This window comes from Podarcis melisellensis (assembly GCF_964234715.1).
Source record: "Podarcis melisellensis genome assembly, chromosome: 4".
In the NCBI taxonomy this organism is placed as follows: domain Eukaryota; kingdom Metazoa; phylum Chordata; class Lepidosauria; order Squamata; family Lacertidae; genus Podarcis; species Podarcis melisellensis.
This window is the reverse complement of record NC_138531.1, coordinates 82,086,362-82,107,358: the sequence shown is the minus strand read 5'-3', so window position 1 is coordinate 82,107,358 and position 20,997 is coordinate 82,086,362. Positions and strand designations below refer to the sequence as shown.

General features: G+C 41.0%; 1 protein-coding gene across 5 annotated transcripts in view; it reads right to left on the bottom strand.

Annotated features, from left to right (window-relative positions):
• ARHGAP20 (Rho GTPase activating protein 20) overlaps window positions 1-20,997 on the bottom strand; it is a 75,725-nt gene that overhangs the window by 9,949 nt on the left and 44,779 nt on the right. For all 5 annotated transcript variants that reach the window (XM_081909822.1, XM_081909821.1, XM_081909825.1 and 2 more), the window contains exons 3-9: window positions 16,023-16,193; window positions 8,777-8,926; window positions 6,636-6,677; window positions 6,133-6,217; window positions 3,930-4,007; window positions 2,892-2,958; window positions 286-474 (exon numbers count right to left, since the gene is read on the bottom strand). In XM_081909822.1, the coding sequence (XP_081765948.1) occupies window positions 286-474; window positions 2,892-2,958; window positions 3,930-4,007; window positions 6,133-6,217; window positions 6,636-6,677; window positions 8,777-8,926; window positions 16,023-16,193 (782 nt within the window). The remainder of the gene's footprint in view (window positions 1-285; window positions 475-2,891; window positions 2,959-3,929; window positions 4,008-6,132; window positions 6,218-6,635; window positions 6,678-8,776; window positions 8,927-16,022; window positions 16,194-20,997) is intronic.

Here is a 20,997-nt window from a genome sequence, read left to right as displayed (position 1 = left end):
TCTAGTCATTCACAAGCACAGATTCTATAATGAAGAAATCTGGCCATTTCCTTGCGAGCTTTGGCTGGCTTCACGTAAGCTTTGGTCTAATCAGAAAAGAATTCTTAAAATACCCCCACCTCCACCTAACCCTGGAGTAAGAAGTTTGTTTGGCATGACCCCCTGTCTAGCCTGCCCCTGTGCTTCCTCTTGCCCATTCTCCAGGATGGATGCTGGCTTATTACCACACAGAGTTAATCTGACAAATGTTCTCTGAACGAAGCTTCTGTAAGCAGAGAGACTCACCATTCAGCTCATGGCCAGTGGCCAGGCGCCTTGGCTTGATTACAAACTGGCACTGGCGCTCACGGGGCAGCTGCTCGATTAGGATGGCCTCCTGAACTTCCAGAGGGCAGACGCAGTCCTTTGATTCCTGGGTCTGAGGCAAAGTGTCGCGAATGTGGCTCATTTTAATTCCGAATGGATACTCGTGTCCTTATCAAAGAAAGAGGAAGAGGGTTTAATTTTCACTGAGTGGCGGTAAGGCAACAAATGAGCACCTCCCAAGGATGCTGCAATGATATTTATTATCTCTTTAAAAACAAAGAAAGAAAACACACAGCAGCCTCGGAATAAATGCTCTCTATCAGACTTACACTACACTATGATCTCTGTGCAATGTTTCTTCTGATAAGCCTCAATATCTGTTCTCCCTCATTTCCCGAAACCTTAGCTAGCAGTTTGGTGCTCATTTTACCCGCCTGATTTTAGACTGCTGCGGCATGGCATGCCCCCAGGTTGGGGTTCCCTCTCCTCCACTGTATTCCTGGTTTTTACTCTCTTGACCTCAACAGTCAGTCACCATTGCATGGACACTGAACACATTCAACCGTCCTTGGGCTGCTTTGGGTCCCAAGCCTTTAGGGTCCCAAGCCTTTAGGGTTTATCTAAATATTTCTTTCCCTTACTTTGGCAAACTTCAGGGTTCTCCCAAGCCTGCTGTTTTGGCTGCATAAGCCGAAACATCAGAAACAGAGGGAAATGAAATGCCCCATACACGTGCATTTTGGCACTGGCCAGCCAAAGGATGTGTTTCTGGTGGCCCAGTTGACCAGATGAAGCTTCAACTTAGGGCTCCTTGGTTTAGCTTCTTTTGCCCATTTACTTCCATCTTTCCCACCACAAGACCTTCTTGTACCCTTTAAGACAAGGTGCTGCCCTCAGGTGCAATAGAGGTCACTGTTCCACTGCAAGTGCTGAAATAATACCTAACTGGCAGTCCTATAAAGTTCAGCATCTGGAATTAGGAGAGGTGAGGAATGCCATCTTGTCTGTTTCCCCAGGCACCCAAATGTTGCATTGCATTTAAATAGTGCTATTTTACTAGAAAAAGAGGTGCTGGAATTTGAACATCTCCCTTGTTCTTTTATAATGGCAATAACGCCCACCTGAGAGGTGCCCAATCTGATTTCTGGCAGGTTCAGGCTGAAAAAAAGCCCTTCCTCTAAATTACATTTCTACCTCACCTTTTATCCAGGGAGGTTAAGGTACCATACATAGACCTTCACCTTCACAACAACTATGGTAGGCTAGGTTGAGAAAACATGACTGACCCAACATCACCCAGTGCACTTCATGGCTGAGTGGGGATATGAACCAGGATCTTCTGAGTCCTAGCCCAATGCTTCAGCCACTACACTACACTGCCCTTGTCTGGATCTGAGTATAGATCTGTCAGCTGCTACTAGCCATGGTAGCTAAATGGAACCACCATGTAGACAAACAAGTGGGGGTGGTTGTGCGGCTGCTTGGGAGCTTCCAGATGCATCTGTCTGGCCACTGCTGAGTTGCACAGAGAAGTACATTTCAGATCACAACAAATATGAACAGCCAAGGCACTTTATGGCTCCAAAAGGAAAAGGAGATATTCCAAAATTAATTCAAACACATCCTGTCTAATGCTGGAATAGCACGCTTGATCACTTCTGTGAAATTTTGCAGAGGATTAATCAAAATGTACTTGGAAGCTATGAAACCGTTTCCGGTTTCTGTTTGTGGGTGTAATGGGAGTCAGAGAACAAAGCTGAAGTAACAAGGGCCACCAATTTGGATTCTGATCTGCATCTATGCAACTCCCACTGCAAATCAAGTAGAGATGGAAACAGGGCTCTAGGTGAGCTTCTGGGGGAATGTAAAAAAGGAGTATCACTTTAGTATCTGGCACAGTTTTAATAAGAGACAATTATGTTCTAACTTTCAGGGGAAGAGATTCTGTGAACTCAACATCCTTCCATCTGCTTTTCAAGACTGTTCCTGATATTTTGCACCAACAGATTCAGAATTAAAGAACATGTGCAGAATCTAAGAAGACAAATGGGTATCTTTCTCGATTAAAATGTCCAGGTTATTAGTAATCAAGCAGTACTACTATTATTAAGAGCCTGTAACTACAATAGCTCTTAACTGCAAGGGTGGGGGGAGGATGCTCGGATTTCATTGGTCAATTATTTATCTTTAGTGATGTACTGGCAAACACACCACCATCCTAGACATTTTTACCTACCTAGTCTGCAGAAATAAAGAAGTGGATCTAGACCTACATTACCATCCGTAGGCCTGTGCCTCATGTAAGTTGGTTGTCATCTTCAGCTGAAAAGGACTAGCCACCCTCCCGAGGGAACTTTAATGGACTGATGCATATATTTCATATTTTAAATCCCAAATGGAGAACACCATAAAAATTGCTGGCTCTCCACAACCAAACTTGTGCAAGTAAGGATTCGGTTTCCTTTTGGTCTTTTGTGTGTGTGTGTGTGTGTTGCTTGCTTTTTGGCTGTTGCTACGTGCTCATAAGCCCTGAGGAGGGGACAGGATAGAAAAGGAACTAACAAATAAACTTCCCAGAAACTTACCAATAAGGGGATATGGAGCATCTTCTCTACCAGAATTCACCCAAAGCTGATATTCTTTTTCAGAGCCCTTTAAAAACACAATCACACAGGTATTGCAATTTGTTGTTTGTAATTCTATATTGAAGAAAACCAAATAAAACTAAAATAAAGAAATGCAATTCCACAGTTAAGGCAGCTCCTATTATACAGGGCAGTCACAGAAACTGGTACTATAATTTGTGGTTTCCTGCTCCCATGAGTATGGAAATATGCAGCAGAGTGGTATTAGGAGATGGGGTATTTTATGCTAGGTATTACATAGGTGAAAGAAAGAAATGTTATGTCTTTGATAGTATCCCCATGGCTCTTGGTCTTCTTTAAAATACACATCTTGCACCATGGGTGTTACTTCAATACCATTGCAGGGTTTACTTCAGTGGCCTGCAGACCATGCAGTTTCTTTTCCTCACAGAATCAGTGCTCAAAGCCCAGTGCAATTGTCCTGCTATTTATACACATGGCTCTGAAACAGAGGACCACAGCTAATGGAAGGGACTCCTACAATTCAGGGCATATACCAGATTTGGCAATTCGTAACTCTGACCTAAGAAGCAAAATTAAGGCAAGAGGAAGAATCTCAAATCATTTCAGGCAGAACAAATTGCTTTATCCAGACTCCAGCTACAATCTTGGTCCAGAGCCCCACACTGTAGGTTTTGTACATATTGAATGAGTTCTTGGGCCAACTGAGGCTTTAGAAGTGGGTGGCTAAGTGGAAACAAGAGCCAAGCCTTCTTCTACACACAGATTCATTAAGGCAAAGAGGTGGATTGTCTTTTCTGCTGAAAAGAGATTGGGGAGAGATTAAAACTCAGAAAAATAAATATATTTCCTCTGGGTCCTGTTAATGTTCATTCCCCCACCAATGATTTTTCCTGGTGGCCCAAGCTAGAGAGTGCTATAGCTTTCTACTACCTATGGGATAAGGTAAGCACACATCCGCCAATAGTGCAAGTTGTTAAAGAGTACATTTTTTAAAATTACATCATGAATACTCACGTTGATTCCAAGTTGCTGCAAGGCCATGAGGACTATGTCACTTGCTGTGTCTGTGTTGGTTATAGTTAAGGTTTTTGACTGTTGGGGGAGAAAAGAGGTTGAAGAGAACATTATTACCCAAATCACAGCACTTTAAAAGTAGTTAAGTACTGCATGAAGCTTATTCTTTTGCAGGAGGAAATGTTAGCTGGAACTTTGATGTAATATCTACATCCAAGAAGCACACCTGATGAAGCAACATTTAACTTTACCATAAACCTTTTTGAGGAAGGGCAGATCAAAAGTATTCTTAAATAATTATACAATATGGCTGCATGGAAACCACCCTTGTGCTTAGGGAGATAGAAGAATTCCATCAGAAACTGAAACCACAGCAGAAATTCTCACAACTTGCATGTTTGTCTGAGGTCACTAACAGAAATCATGTAAGTGAATAGGAGTGCTTGATGCAATTGTTGTTTTTTCAGTCAGCAAACATTATGTGAATAATGTTATCTTCTACATTGCTTTTGACGCTTCTCTTCCACTGAAATGCACTAAAATTAATTACATAATTAACTGCAAAAGCAATAGCAGATAGTGAGACAAATAAAGTAAAAAAATGTCCACAGGACTTCTCGGTTTCAGAATCTTGCGCCAGGTTTTTCTCTGCAAAATATCAAATACAGCCTTCTGCATGAGCCACTGAAAAATAATAAACTGACAAAAAGACTTAAGCGAAGGAGTACAAACGCAGTCTATTTTTGCCTGGGGATATAGCTGAATGATCAGAACATAAACAAAGGGGGGGGGGAATAACATTTTCCCAAAGCAATGACATCTGGCACGCAGCAGTAGGTCAGCACATTTGCATAAGGCTTGCCTTTGGCTAGAGAATATAATAAAATAATTTGTGCTGCATATGCCTCCTCCCTAACTAGCCCTTACTCTAGCATAAAATGAAACAATTCCCCAAGATCTCCAGCTGCTCTTGCAAAAAAAGGGAAGGCGAGCTTCATAGAAAGTGTTCAGATTTTTAGGAAGCTTCCATCTGCCACTCTACTGCCTTATCAGTGATATTTCTGGCACTACTGTGTTGTACTTCAAGGATGACCAGTCCAAGGGAGCCGCCAGTGACTCAGTTGTAAAGGTTCTGAACTACTGCACATTTTTTGTGCGTACACAAAACTGACAGATGCCGCTCCCCAAACATCTCAGCTGAGTTTTGTTCAAACTGTCTTAAACCAGTATGATTGCCCTTTGTTTGGAGGATATAATCAGAAATACATGCTTTGATCCTCAGTTCCTTATAGCCAATTTTATAATGAGCCAGAGTGATAAAAAATGAGAAAGAAGATCATGGACCATTGGTAAAATGTGACTGGATAAAATCCCAGTGCTGGAATTCAGTTCTAAGATATACAAGGAAATTTTGGGGGAACGAGGAAGCATTAGGAGAATGCTCCCCAGCAGAATTCACACAGGAGACTAGAATTTTCTGAGTACCGAGTACAGCATAGGGAAAATCTCAAAGGGCTTCTGAGATGCCTTTTAGAGGTTTCCTACATATATCTGTAGAAACAACAACAGGCAAGATGCTGGGTTTCTCTTTGCTGAACAGTCTCCAACACAGGAAATAGGAAAAGACTGAGAAGAGACATGATAGCCACCTTCAAATATCTAACTGGCTGTCACATGGAGGATGGAGGGAATTTGTTAACTCCGGCTTCAGAGGGTAGGACCCAAACCACTGGATTCAAGTTACAAGAAAAGAGATTCCAACTATACACCAGGAAGAACTTTCTGGCAGTAAGAGCTGTTCAACCGTGGTCATAAACCATGGTTTGTGAAGAAGCCAAGGTCATAAACCATGGTTTGAACTAGCCATAGTTTAAACTAACCAGAGCTCCCCCATGTTTGGATGCAGTAGGGAGTTCTGATTAGTTTAAAAGCAGATGCTCCTGACTGCCTCCTTGCCATCATAGCAGATGAGATGGGGTATGGTGTTCAAACCCATGGTTTGTTCATGTAATGTGAAACCATAGTCTGCAAAGGCTCTGTGCTGTATTGGTTAATGGTCTTGTAAACAAACACCTAAATTTTGTTCTCAGAAATAAGTGTTACACATCATGCAGCATTTGAATTTTCACAGCTGTTTGCCAAGGAACAGGCACAACAATAGCACTGACGCGCTCTTCATTCAGCGCGGGTTATGAACACTTACATATGCACAGCTTCCAATATCCTTTGCAATGATTTTCAACGGAATGCTCTTGGGATAGTCTTTTTCCTTCTCTTCCTTGATACGGCTGTCAAAGCAAGCAGAAATGGAATTGTTTAACAAAACAGAGATTGAAACAACAGAATAATAGAAGGGAAAATATGTTATGCTGATGCTCTAAATGCGAAGAGCTCTTCTGAAACGGTTTGCCTCTAAAAAGCACCTTTAAAATGAGAAGGACCTCTTCTACACAAATAGTTTGATTATTCCCTTCAAATGGTAGATTTGGAGTCTGCAAAATTAAATCCTATTCAGTAAGAAAAGCTCCATCCAATTTTGCTATCTAAGCAACATGCCAGTTTCTCTAATCTACTTTCACAAAACTTTTTCAATTTCTGGAGGCACAAAATGAAACTACATATCAACTAGATGGCAACAAGGAACTGTCCTAGGTTCAAAATGACAGACAATACTTTGTATGGGCTATTATGGCAAAACAGAAATACCTTTGTAGGAAAGTAAGCCACTTCTCTTTCTGCTCGATGGAACTGAAACAAAAAACAACAACAAGTTTTAAATGATAGCTATGTACCACATTTCCCAACTTAATAAAAGCTTAGAATCAAAATTACCAAGTAGATCCTTCCTTCCATGCCCAAGCTGAGAGCTAGCTGAGAAACTAAACTGGTTGGATGAGGCCAGCTGGTAAATGGCACCAATAGCTGTGGCCTTAGCAAGCGACCCATCAATTCATGTACCTCTTGTCTTTGTATCTTTTCATCTCTCAGAAAGTGTTTCAAAGCCTCCCATGGATTCAGAGGATGTTAAGGGAAGTATAAATTGCTTCCACATCATGCACTTCATAAATATTTGGATTTTCCTTTACAACAACTCTTGTAAAATTCTTCAAATGCCCTCTTTACCTCCCATTGTGAATGGCTTGGCTTACATAAAATCTAAAATTCCCTTTTTAACAGAGGCCATAATATTTATAAAGTCAGACTATTTCAGAGTCAACAAAAGACAGTCAAGAAAAAGTACCTATTAAAACATGTTTTTTTTCATAAAATCAAAGCTACGCTATCACCATAAACCAGAACCTACTTACTCTAAAATTGTAAAAGTGGAGATAAGTGAGATTCCTATTAAGTTAGTTGTGGACTGCAGCATAGACAATCAAAACTTTTCTGTCAAATTTATTTGGCAAGAAATAAAAGAGTGCCACCTTATACATTATCTCTAGATACAGACATTGCCATTTATAAGCCAGGCTGCCAATCTGTTTCCAGGCTTGATTCAAGGTACAATGGTACCTCGGGTTAAGTACTTAATTCGTTCCGGAGGTCCGTTCTTCACCTGAAACTGTTCTTAACCTGAAGCACCACTTTAGCTAATGGGGCGTCCCGCTGCCGCCGGAGCACGATTTCTGTTCTCATCCTGAAGCAAAGTTCTTAACCCGATGTACTATTTCTGGGTTAGCAGAGTCTGTAAGCTGAAGCGTATGTAACCTGAAGTGTATGTAACCTGAGGTACCACTGTACGTACATAGTTCTGGCCTGGGACAGAATATCTCAGAGAAAAAGCCTTCCACATACAAGCCTGCCCTATACTGTCACTCATATTCCAAGTATCTTCTTAGGGGAGCCTCCTGCCCCAGTCTTCTCCAATAATGAAAGCAAAAATATAATCTTTACCTAGAATTAGAGATACCAAAGGGTATGATAAAAACCTGGATTTATCTCAATATAATTAGACTTCATTTTGCTGTTGTTAAAAATAAAGGTTTTATTATGACTGGTGAAGTGCCAATGGATTTCTAGAATAGAATGACAGAAGTTCACTGGATAGAATCCAACACTGCACAACTGTATCTCCCACTCACAAAATGGGACTTCACCTTCCTATGTTTGCCCTCAAGACCTCTACACACCCTAAAATCTGCTCCCCAACCTTTCAGAGCAGATTTGGGAGGTGAAGTCCATTCCATAAGGAGAAGTTCATTTCCTTCAGGCATGGACAGTAATTGATACTAGTACCAGAAGGGGTCCAACTTATCTTATGTCTTCTCATCTCTCCTGCCCTTCTTGGCTGTTAAAAGAAAATCAGACTGGCCAACTGGCTCAACTGTTTTCCTTTTCTGCTCTATATCCATTGCGGGGACCACCAGGAGGACCTCAATAGCATCCCTCTCCCCAGAAACTCTGGAAACTGAAGCTCTGTGAGGGTGACTACAGATCTCTAACAAAAATCTCAGCAGCCTTATCAAAATGACAATTTCCAGAATCTTTTGAGAGAGGCCATGACAGTCAAACTGTACAGGCAGAAGGTCTATACCACAAATGCACCAGAAAAACCATGAGAAAAGTAAGTATGACTTGAATGTAAATTATAACTTCATGTGCATTTGAAGAACTGCCACAAAACTGTTACTTTAAAAAGCAAGACCCAGAAGGCTCCACTCATTAAAAGCTGCAGAAGGAATCATGATTTGGCACCAATTTCATTTGCGCTATGAAGGGTCTCTCATCGGGGTAATTCATAAAAAAGGGTACTGGGTATTTTCAACTCTTGGTCATTCATAAACTTTAACACTGTTGGATGAATGCAGCCAGGAAGGGGGGCAAACAATGCAAATAGTCTCTCATACCTGAAGCTGGCAACACAGTTGGTGGTGGGCCATCCTAAAACAAAAGACTTCTCCAGGTCCGTGCTACCTTCACAGACCTCTTCCAGGCAAGAAGCTGTCCACATGTCACAGAGACGCGCCTGGCTCTTCAGTTTGAAATGCAAGTGTGACCTGTAATTAAAAGAAGTCTGTTATAGTACATCCCTGGCAACTGAAGGTTAGAAATAACTACGAAACAGGCACATTTCAGCCAGCGAAAAACTATAAAAACAATGGACTCTGTTGGAACTACACACAGGAGTGGCAACTGCCACAGCCCTGGAGGCAAAAAGGGTGAACTAACAGATGATCACCAATTCAAAAATGGGCTTCGTTGGACCTGACCAAGTTCTCTAGTGAAACAAAGACTGCTGCCAAATGCTGTATTTCAAGAAAAACAATGAAGTATATATCTGCCCTTACAAGTGGAAACAAGGGTAATCTCAAAGCCATGTCAAGAAAGGTCAGAGAATGTTCTGATGCCACTTTGGTATTCAAGCCACTTCGAGTCATTCGGTACAAAAGCAGCTCATTAATATAAATAAAAACGAAAATGAACAGACTTGCTGACCTCAGTTGTGTGTGAAGCCTGGTGTGGAAGCATAAAAAGGCTGACGTAGGAAGTATGGGGAAGGTCACATGTACTTGGCCTTTCCCTCAACTCTTGTCAGATGTGCATCAATGGGACAAGCAGGCTTACCACTGACATGGAAGAGACGCCAGACTTGAGCATATTCACAATTTTGCTATTACTGCTTTGTGTGGTTTTGCTGCTGATATTAGTATTGATATTTCTAATTTGCCTTGCTTTTGGTTGGTTATATTGTGTTTTTATACCGCAAGCCACTTTAGACACCTTCGCTTTTATATATGCAGGCCCCATGAACCAAAATGCTGATGGGAGAGTTTCTATCAGCCTTGCATTAGGAGTTCAGAGAAGACCTACCTTCCAGTTGGTGTTCAAATAGCCTTGTTTAACAGTCACTTCTGCCTGGAAGTGTTTGACTTATTGTTATCTGATGCATTAGAAACTGAGAGCATGCCTTAATCCCCCCATACCATACACACACATACCAGTCATTCTCATTATAAGGTGCTGTAGCTGATCTCTATCACAGGGTAAGGAAGATCTCACATTCAAATAAATGTGGTATCTCTCCATGTTCTCGTTATGGGGAAGGTACACATGAGCCTTAATTCCACATTCCCAGGCTCATTTCAAGAGGATTCCCAAAGGCTAAGCAAGGGCAGAACAAGCCCCGGGAGGGATAGGCAAAGTGGAATTCCTTCTTCAGTATTAGTCTAATTTGCAGTACAAACAACATAGAACACATTCAGCAATCTAGATCTCCAATGTGAAAGCACTTGACCCTTGTGGATTTCAAAGGACTGACCTACATTTATGATGCTCTTACTTTTCCAAAGCTTTTAATATCTAGTCTGTTAACAGCTGTGGCTGGATGCTGTGCCGCAGAGGAACTGGCACCAGTTCAAATATCCACAGATGTAAACATAGCTCTGGACACAACTCACTGGGAAGAGCCTCCAATGAAAACCTCACCGAAATGAACAGGAGTTGGGCAAGATCACAGCCATTCCGTTAGACAATTCTCTCAAGTTCCACTGATGTTTCCCCAGGCATTCTAGGTAGACAGCGCCTTCTGAGAATTAAACATCTGTATTCCCTATCATAGCTCCTGCTCCTAGTTCAGCATTTAATGTTGAAATTATCAGGGGTTAATGTGATGCAGAAAATGGCAGTGTAAATCAGCAGGACTATAGAGCATTCCTCCCAATGAGAAATGATTACAACACTGGGAGATATTCTGTTTTTTTTTAAAGGTAAGTAAGTGGAAGATACATATATGGTTTGGAAAAACTAGATAAACAAAAGTTTATCTTCTTCTCTCATGGTATGGGAACCCAAGGCATCCAATGAAACTGAATGTTGGGACTAAAATAAGGTGCCACAAGACTTTGGTCACATCCACACCAAACCTCCCTTCTGCTATCTCAGTTTCAGATATTTCATTTCTGGGAAATGTTATATTCTTATGGCTAACCTATTTTTCCTGGCAGGGATCTTCCCAGGAAAATCTGAGATACACAGCTTTTCCTCATCACTTTATCCCCGTGCCAGGAAACGCTTCATTTTATCTGTTAAATTTCCACATACTGAGCAGCCATTAAAGCCACAGAAGCAATAGCCAAAAAGTTGGCAGCTATAAAGCTCTCTTGAACACAGAACGCCAAGCTGACAATTAATTGTCTAATTAAACAATTAAAAGCAGCTCAGTTCTTTGTTGAAACCACTTCAACACAAATTGCCTGAATCAACAACGGTACAGAGGTGGTTTACAATAATGGAGTCGGTACTAATGGCCATCTCCTAGGAGCCAGCCTCAAATAAAATCTGAATAAGAACCGACATTTCAAATACACTAAGTAAACTTCCTACCCCTCTTTTTTTTGTAACCAATCACAATGTGACAGGGAAAGCAAAAAGTAGCTATGTTGCTCTGTTTAAAATCTCCTTCCAAATCTGCTGTTGGGAAATGCCCTTATTAAGAACAAGCAGATTGTCACAAAATTGGGGAAAGCTTTGAGAACTCTTAATCAGGCAAGATGCTACACAGGAAGGAAAAATAAATAAGTATTAAAATCAAGTAGGATGTTGTAGTCATGAGATCAGCTTGTAGACAAAGTTCCATGATGCAAACTGCAAGTTGAGTAGATTCCTCCCAGGTGCCAGATACCACATTACACACCTAGGACTATGGGCTAAAGCAACAAGAGCTGCTCCCAATTTCTGATACTATAAAATCTTGCTTGTAACCCAGATCTGTCCCGTGCTCAATTGGTAATTTACTTTTAATGAGCATGATTCAAATGAACATTACTTTAATTCCTATGGAAATAGCATATTTAGACTAGTGCTTCCAAGTATTTCTTTAATTGCCTCTGTCCACCGCCTCACGTGTATCATTACCTCAGTTCCCCCCGCCATATCCTTTCAGTTCTATTCAGTTATAGCCCCATCTTTGTGGTGACCGTGTCTGTGAAATGCCCCAATTCACCAAAACGTATGTTCTTGCTTCCTCAGCACAGTCAAATCAGCTGTGTTCTAGACGGTAACTGTTCTGGTGGATGCTCCCATTTCTATAGCCCTCTTCAGAAATTACACCCATATGTTTGACCAGTCTGAGAGGGGGTATTACTGACTGACCCTACCCTCTGGCACCTGTACATATAGCAAATCTGTAGCAAAAAAATACTTTACAGATGAACACACAGGGGTGCTCCTGATGTGTGATTTTTTTAAAAATAATATGTTTTATTGGTTTTAAAAACCGTGTAACCTAAGTAATCAACAGAAAATGAAAATAAAAATAAAAATAAACAAACATTCATTCATTCCATAGTTGGTGCTTGTTGTAACAGTTTGTACTTGGATTCAACATGACCTCCAGTCCCCCCATTGTGGTTCCCAGATTACATTCTTTATCTGCACACTAAACTTTGTCTCTTCTAGGTTGTTTCAATTACGATAATTTTATAAGATTCTCCTATTACATGCAGAAAGTCAATCCAGACCTGCCAACAAATTTATATTTTTGCAATGTTCTTTTAAATAAACTCTGTATACATCCCACTCTCTATTAAATTTCTCATCGGTAACATCTTGGAACCTTGCTGATAATCTGGCTAGTTCTGCATATTCTTGCAATTTGTTTTGCCAGTCTAATTTGGATGGGACAGCTTCTCCTTTCCAACCTTTTGCGATTAAAATTCTGGCTGCTAGTGTAGCATACATGAAAATTCTCCTGAATTTCTTTAAGATTTCATTACTCATTATTCCTAGCTGGAAGGCTTCAGGCTTCTTGGGAAAAGAGCATTTAAACAATTTTTTAAAAGTTCATTATAGATCATCACCCATTTTTTTTTTAAATCTTTTTACAGTTCCACCACATGTGGAACAATGTGCCTTCCACCTCCCTGCATTTCCAACAGATGTTTCGCCTAGATATGAACATTTTGGCCAGTTTGACAGGTGTTAAATACCACCTATAGAGCATTTTCATGCAGTTCTCTTTTAAATCATAGCACGCTGTGAATTTTTTATCTTCCCTCCAAAGCCTCTCCCAGATCATGTGAATTTTTCACACATACAGCTTCTCTGCTACAGATGTTCAGGCTGCATGTTCAGATGCCAGAAAGAGGGGCTAATTTGTGTATTGATGGAATCCATGAGGTGTTATTTCTGAAGTGGGATTAAGTCTACACTCATTCTTGATCTTTTCCTCCCATATCTTTGCCAGATATGCAAATTGCCAGGATCGAAGGTGAAGTTATAGCTGCCAACATCACAAAGGTCCTCAAGTTTCCTGTAAGCAGGGAAAAGCAATTGTCATTTCCTTATGCACTACATACAGGTGAGGAACCTCTGAACTTCTAGATGAAAAATTCCCCAAACACATTATTTATCTTAATGTATCCCTCTTGTGTGCTTTAACACAGCAGTTTGCAAGGAGAAGGCTGACACACAGACTCAGAGGTATGGATTATAACATAAAAATACTAAGATCTTATGTAGTGGATTAGAATGTGAAAACAAGATAGCAAAAGAAACATGAGGAAGCAATCCTGCATTTATGAGTAAACATATATAGAACTGTTCCGCCTGAAATTAATTAAAATTTGCACAGAAGCAATATGGAAGTCTGGTATTCTGATAAACATCAACAGTTACTTTGTCATGGAGATGCAGATTTTCCCCGTCAGAATTTCTTTCTTTGAGGCATGTAAGTCACCATTCCTCCCAAGAACCGAGTCATTTAACTCCTGTCACTACTGAGTACACAATCTGAGCCAGCCTTTGATTATATATCCTGTGTATCAGCAACAGACCTGGCAATCGCCTTTTTAATTAACAACTTGCTCTCTTCACTTCTTGGCTTTCAAAAACATTAAGAGTTTTTGCATGGGCTGCATTCAGCACATTAGTTGTGCCAGGCAGTCTGTCAATCAAAGCCACTTGGATGTGAACATGAAAAATACAGGATATGATGTCCATATTCCTTTATCCCCACTTTTGACCATCAAGAATGCATTGGGTGAACCTATCTGTGACTGTAACAGGGCTACATGCAATGTTTTCCATAGATTAACTAGTTACCTTACTTTTTCGTGTATTAGACGAGGGTTTTTTACTCCAAAATAAAGTAAAAAAAAGGGGGGGAGTCGTCTTATACATGGGTAGTTGCCTCCGTAAGCAGGATCTAGCGATTGGGTGGGTGAATGGTGTCTGCTGCAAGGGCTGCATTTCTATTGGCTGCTGCTTTGTCAATCAGGTGGATTATTTGTGGATGCATCAAGGGCTGCTTTGGATTGGCTGCTGCTTTGTCAAATGGGTGGGTTATTAGCGGATGCGTCAAGGGCTGCTTTGGATTGGCTTCCGCTTCAGCAATTTGGCTTGCATTGCTTGCGATTGTTAGCGTATGCCAGTTGGGTGAGTGACATTTGGTTTGGCATATCCCCCCCCAATTGCTTATTTTCTTAAATGTGAGCCCCCCAAAATAGGGGGCGTCTAATACATGGGGGCATCTAATAGACAGAAAAGTTTGGTGTTTGGTATTTGATGTTTCTTTTCTTAAAGTACCAACCTATTTTCCCTTCTTGTCTCCTCCTTCATATTTCTAATAAAATCCTTCTTTAATTTGATTTTGGGGTTCAGAGTGCATTTGCGACAAGTTCAAGCGGCAGTGAGTTCGGGTAAGGAAATCTATCTAGTTCTTAATAATGAGTGGTTTAAAAACAAAGAGAGTTCCTATCGATAACTATCTCATAAATAGATTTATTTAAGTGAGTAGTATTCATATAAACTTTACTAGAGCAGACCCACTAATAGTAATGGATGTAACTTAGTCATGTTCATTCATTTGAATGGGTCTGCTCTGAATAAAACTTCATTCAATACTACTCTCTGCTTTGTTATCACGAGTATACCCTTTTGCTTTAATGATCTTGTATTAGCAAGACCTGTTTGGAAGATGCTCCGAAACAGAAGGTGAGAGCACCGAGGAGTCTGGGTAAGCCGTCTGTGTGCAGTCAGGCTTGACACTGAGCTTGGATTATTCACTCAGCCATACACAAATTAAATCAAATTTACAAGCTGGAGCTCTAGCATTCCAGCCTCCTGTAGAGCTTGTGGTTTCAGGCAATCCTTGGGGGTTCTTTCACATGTGATGATATGCGAGGAAGAAGCTAAGAAGGAAAAAGCCTGATGTCATATAGTAAGTGTTGTACTGCCTTCCCCAATTTGGTGTACACCCATCGTCTATGGTGGAAGTGAAAAACATCTGGAGGGCACCAGGTTGGGAAAGTTTGGTATAGTAGGTAGGACCATCATTGGTTTATTGATATATCACTTTTTTGCCTCCAAAGCAGTGAACAGATTAATACCAAAAAATACAACAAAACTACCGTAAATACAGATACAATTGCACAATTAATAAATACAATGAAATCATAAAATAGCAAACCCCCAGGCCCACCATGAATGGGCTTGCATGGGCTGCATTCATGCACTCGCCACCAGTGCAACTGCCCAAGCAATAAACCTCTTCACTGGAAACAGCTACAGTTGTGGCTAAGGTCTTACAAGAAGATGGGAGGTGATATGGAATGTAATGCTGCAACTGACTCCTGAACTACAGTTATGCCTTCTTTAGTCGCAGAGTGATTGGGTTTCCAAGGTGCTAAAAATGCATGCTTAAATTAGGGATCAGAGTTCTCAGCAAAGCAGGGTTGTTCTCACATTTTTAAAATAATTATTAGATGACATTTGCATTTGCAGTAACTAAAAACCGTACAGGGCCCTATTGCAACAACAAATGAGCTGGTTGTTCCTCTTACATGTGGATTTGTTTGTGAAAGCTTTAAATAACAATGCTCAAAAGAGACACATTAAGCAAGTTAAATAAAAGGGCTCCTTTTAAGTGCCATGTGCAAAAAGTACACTCTTGTTAATAGAACTGGACACGCTTTTTACTTTCAAGTCAACAGTGGCTGTAGCTATCCCCATGTATTAGGTGTAATAAATCTGGCTAAATAAATAGTAACAACAAGGTAACTACAGGAATATTCTGAGCTTCAAATCCCAGAAAAGTAGTTTGTAAAGAAAATTATCAGGAATCTCAAAGAGTCCTTTCTTCAGTACTGGACCTACTTGGGTTTGGCGACCACAAGGATATCTGTGAAGAGGAAAAGGTGTCGTTCCTGGGTCTGCAGGCCCGTCTTCAGCTGCACATGTCCATCCATAAGGAATGTTCTGCTGGGACAAAGGAAGGACTGCACCAGCGGACATGTCTCTGGACTGATGGGAGAGAAGCAACTTTCCCTGTAGCAAATGTGAAAGGAAGACAGTGTGAGCTGAACCAAAGAATCCACGTGCCATCCTTGTCCACACAGCAATATGAATGAAGAAACCATTTCAAATTTGAAATCCTGCTGAGAACCAAACAAGTTTCATGTACTCAGAACAGAGGTGAAATTCAGGTATCATTTCAGGGATCAGAACAGGATTTCCTCCAAACTCTGACAAAAAAAAAAAAAAATCAAATCTTTGAAAATGGTCACACTCAGAACCTACGGTATTTAGAAAACCCCCTCACAAACTCTTATTTGAATATCAGTGACACCCCACGCAACACCCTCTAGTGTTAATTTTACCATCAAAATTTGCTAAATTACAATTCTTCAGTTTTATCCAAGTTGTGATTTAGTTATTGGTATCATAGATGTGTGGGGCAATATTTTATCTTTGGGAAAACCCAGTTTTGGTCCCCAGCTTTCCTTTATCCAGATTTTTACACACACACAAACACACCCCTTCTGCATCTGGCTGAGCACACAGTTTCCCAGAATCCTCCATCCTTCCCCACCCAATCCTATTTACTGGGAACAACAACAATCGAAACAGCTGACCACCCAAAGAACTTTGCAGGAACGTTCCCTGAGTGGAGAGCCTCATGCTGTGTTTGGATGCTTCTTGGCTTCACCATCCTGGTGTTTGTTATGGCCCTTGCTGAGTGCAGCTGGATTATTCAGAGGTGTCTAATGACAATGCTGACTTGGGAAACCCTAACAGCTGGTGCTGAGAGGACACAAACTATAACCACAGGGAGGATGCAGATAGTTGCTGCCTGACTGTGAGAATCCAGCCTTATCATTTGTTTGTTGGGTCAAAAATGCTGTATTTTATTATTTCTTAAGTCTGATGAATATTTTCACTTCTACAGTGGTGAATCTAACTGGTGAATTCATAAACTAGCAGAGATTAACTGCTGACTGTGTGGGTTAATTCCCAGTTAGGTTAGCAAACAGGTTTAATATCCAGTTTGGATCAGATCTGCCATTTTTAACTACTCTGCAAAATTGACAAAACCCTTCTCTCCATATATCACAGGCCCCCTTTCTCCTTGGTTTAAATCTTCAAGAAGGAGAACAGTTAATCAAGAAACCCTGTCCTAATCTGGGTACTTATTATCTTATTCCACCACATATTAATCTAAATCAGGGATAGGCAACCCAGGTGCCCTCCGGATTTTGTGATACTCCCAGCCAGCTAGCATAGTCAATCATCAGGAATAACTGTGCCACAAAGCTGCTCAGGAAATTTCTTCCTGCCCCCACCTGGCTAGAGAGAGTGGGTGGGGTAGAAGGAAGAGTGGGGATGACAAGAGAAAGAGCAGAAAGGGGAAGAAAGTAGGAGAGGGAAAAGAAAAGGGGGGGAGGGACAGTTATGCTAAAAAAGGAGTTCACTCAGAGCTCTCATAAACCTGACCATTCCACTCATGAAGCAGGGCTGGTCTGGGGAGAGTGGGGTGGCCCCTCACCCAGGGTGGATCATAAACCCGGTAAGGCTATCTGGTGGGAGAGGCACTCTTAGTCTCATCCCTGGGGAATGAAGATTGTAATCCAGGCACATCTGAAATGCCACAGGTTCCCTATGCCTGACCTAAACAATGAAAAGTAAGCCTGTTGTCACCACCACTGCCCATTAATGGATAGGATTTGCAGCCCTTAGACTAAACAAAAATTATAAATGATGTGCAATTCATCAAGTGTGACTAAAACACTACAGATTACAGCTTGAGACAACTTTTGAATTTGGATTCCATTACCACATTATTTTCCTGGAAGGCCTCTGCACCTTGAAGGCCTCTATGACAACGAGTCAATAGCTGACGCACCACAATACTCTAATGCAGTGTTCAAACTGTGTTCTAGGAAACACAGGGGTTCCTTCCATACTTAGCTGGGTTCCTTCAGTGGGAAGATCAGTAACAATGAATAAGATTGCCCATCACCTTCTTGTTTGCAAGTGAATATGAGGTATGTTCTAGGTTGCTTGTTCAGTTCATGTAAGTCAACAGGGAGGCCCAGAAGAGCAGGCTCCACATTAACTGTGTATGCAACCTTATAACACCCCCGAATCCTCTGCAACACACTAGCATTCCACAGCAGATGTTCAAAGGTTTTTTGACAAAGTCGTATGGAAATGGAACCCTGAAGCTAAAGTGTAAAGGAAATGGCATCTGTTGAATTCTTGCTTGGCATTCTGCTGTTAAATAGGTACAGTGGGAAAACTAGAAATAAACAGCAGTCCTTCATGCAAGCTCAGGTAGAAAAAAGTACCCATTTCTGAAGACATAGGGACATTACTTCAGAAACAGGGAGAACCCTCAATTTATCATCTTTTTTCTTTTCTTCATTTTTTTTTAAAGATAGTAAATGCACAAAGAAGTTTTTCTACTCTTCTTTGCTTGGTGCATTTGGGTCATACCAGGGTACTGAACTCAGATTATTCAGCTAATGGGGATTTCAGCATTTATGGAAACTTATTCAAGAATTATTTTTTATGGTACACCTTGGTGGCACAATGTGTTCGGGATTTTCGGTCTCATTTCGATTTTTGCCTGGCAAGTCTCCTATGTTATGTACAAAAGCAAGCAGAAATCATTAAAGCTTCAAATTTCACATGCTAAACTGGATGGTGTGATAATGTCTGAACAGTGTGCTCAAACTGGGAGGTGAGAGACAAGCAGAGGAAAGGGTAGTTGAGGTGATGTGAACAATTTTGAAAGCCTTTATTACTAAGAAGTCCTGTAACAGCCAAGGTTCAGGACGTTCACAAATAGTAACTGTAACCCCAGTGGGATAATAAGCAATTTCTCCTTTTTTAATTCTTGCATTATTATCCAGAAGGGCAAATATGCATAAAGAGGTTTTTCAGGTGCAGTGTGAAGAATGCAGCAAGTGTAGAAAAGCCCCACCTGCAGTATTCATTTAAAGCAGTATAACATCACTTTAAACAGTCATGGCTACCCGCAAAGGATCCGTAGAACTGTAATCTGTTAAGGGTGCTGAGAGCTGTTAAAAGACTAGTCCCCTCACAGAGCTACAATTCCCAGAATTCCCTGGGAAGTGAGATTAACTGCTAAACCACTGCTTTAAATGGGGCCAAAGGGTGTGCGCAGTTTTTGAGAGCTACTTTATTAAAGCCAAAGTAACATGCAATTAAAAAGGTAAAGTCAGAGGGTTAAAGCTTCAATCAAGTGTACCGTGGAACTTTTGACCGAGAAATATTATGCACCAAAGGGTGCAAAGCAGCAAAGCTCTTCTCTCTCTTTTCAAACTATTTGTTTTTACTTTATTCATAAAATAAGAAAATGGACAGAAATGCCACCAACTGAGGACCCCCACCATCACGTTCCAGGCATGTGCAGATAATACCATTTACAAAAATAAAATAAAATCCTCCAAAATAAATAGTAATGTAAACAGGGAGGAACTGAGAAGCCTGCTCTCATCCCTCATTTTGATATCAACTCACACGAAGTAAAACATTCAGAACATATTTGCTTGAATTAAAGCCAAACCATTTAGAATGTACATAAACAGAAGCATATTTACTAGACCCTAAGATAAAATCATGCTGAAGTTTCTGTATACTTAAGGGGGACGGGGAAAGCAACCAAGCCAATATGCCAGACTGGCTTGGCTCCTACCAACTTTGACTTGATCGGTAATCTTCTCCATCAACAAAATAAATCATACAATATCCTAAGGACGTAAGAAAAGCCTGGGTATATCAGGCCAAAGTCCTGTATCCTGTTCCTTATGGTAGCTAATTGGATGCCTATCTACAAGAAGCCCACAAGCAGGGCATGAGGGCAGCAGCCCTCTTCCACTTCCAGCGCTTTGTCTACACCAGGCATCATCATCCCTGACCACTGGTCCTGTTAGCTAGGGATGATGGGAGTTGTAGTCCCAAAACAGCTGGAGGGCCAAGTTTGGGGGTGCCTACACAGTACCTCTGATCCTGGAAGAGGTGTAAGATCAAAGGCTGAGGTAAGTGGCTGAATGAGTCACTGAAAAGCCACTTTCCATTTCCACCACCCACTGGGAACCCAACAGCAAGCAAGTTAGAGAGCATTAGCAGGCATCAGGGTGGACTGTTATCAAAGGTCACTTTCAAGTAATTCTATTGGGTTGACATAAGGGAAAGGGGAACATCCTGTGCTTTTATCCTGAGCTTTTGGGACTTGCTTAGGGTCCCAAAAGGTGTAGGGATAGGGTGTTAGATTCTTTATCGTTAGTATTTTATGTATTCTTTCTTATCAGCTATTAATACTTTAAGCATTCTTCTTTAAAACAACAACGAAGAGAAACAAAGGTTTGTCAGTTAAATCACATTATTTGTTCACCCAGAACCCCTGAATTTTCAGTGCTCTGTATGTGTGTGTGCATGTGCGATAGGGACCTTAATTTTTCTAACTGAGGTAAGCTTTTGCTTAATTCATCTCAACATTTTTTATTTATTAGTTTCTTGTCACCCAAAGGCTCTTCAAGTGACTTACACTATACCTTGAAAAGCAGTGGGGAGGGGTATATGACACATTAATACATCTGGTGAGGAATAGCTCAGTCGGAAGAGCATGAGACCCTTCATCTCAGGTCAGGGTTGTGGATTCGAGCCCCACATTTAGTGAAAGGTTCCTACATTGCAGGGGGCTGGACTAGATGACCCCCGTGGTCACTTCCAATTCTACAGTTCTATGAATATGCCATACGATATATTGAGGAAATAAAAAACCCACCAGCACCCCATAACAATAATTAAAAAAACATTAGCAGTG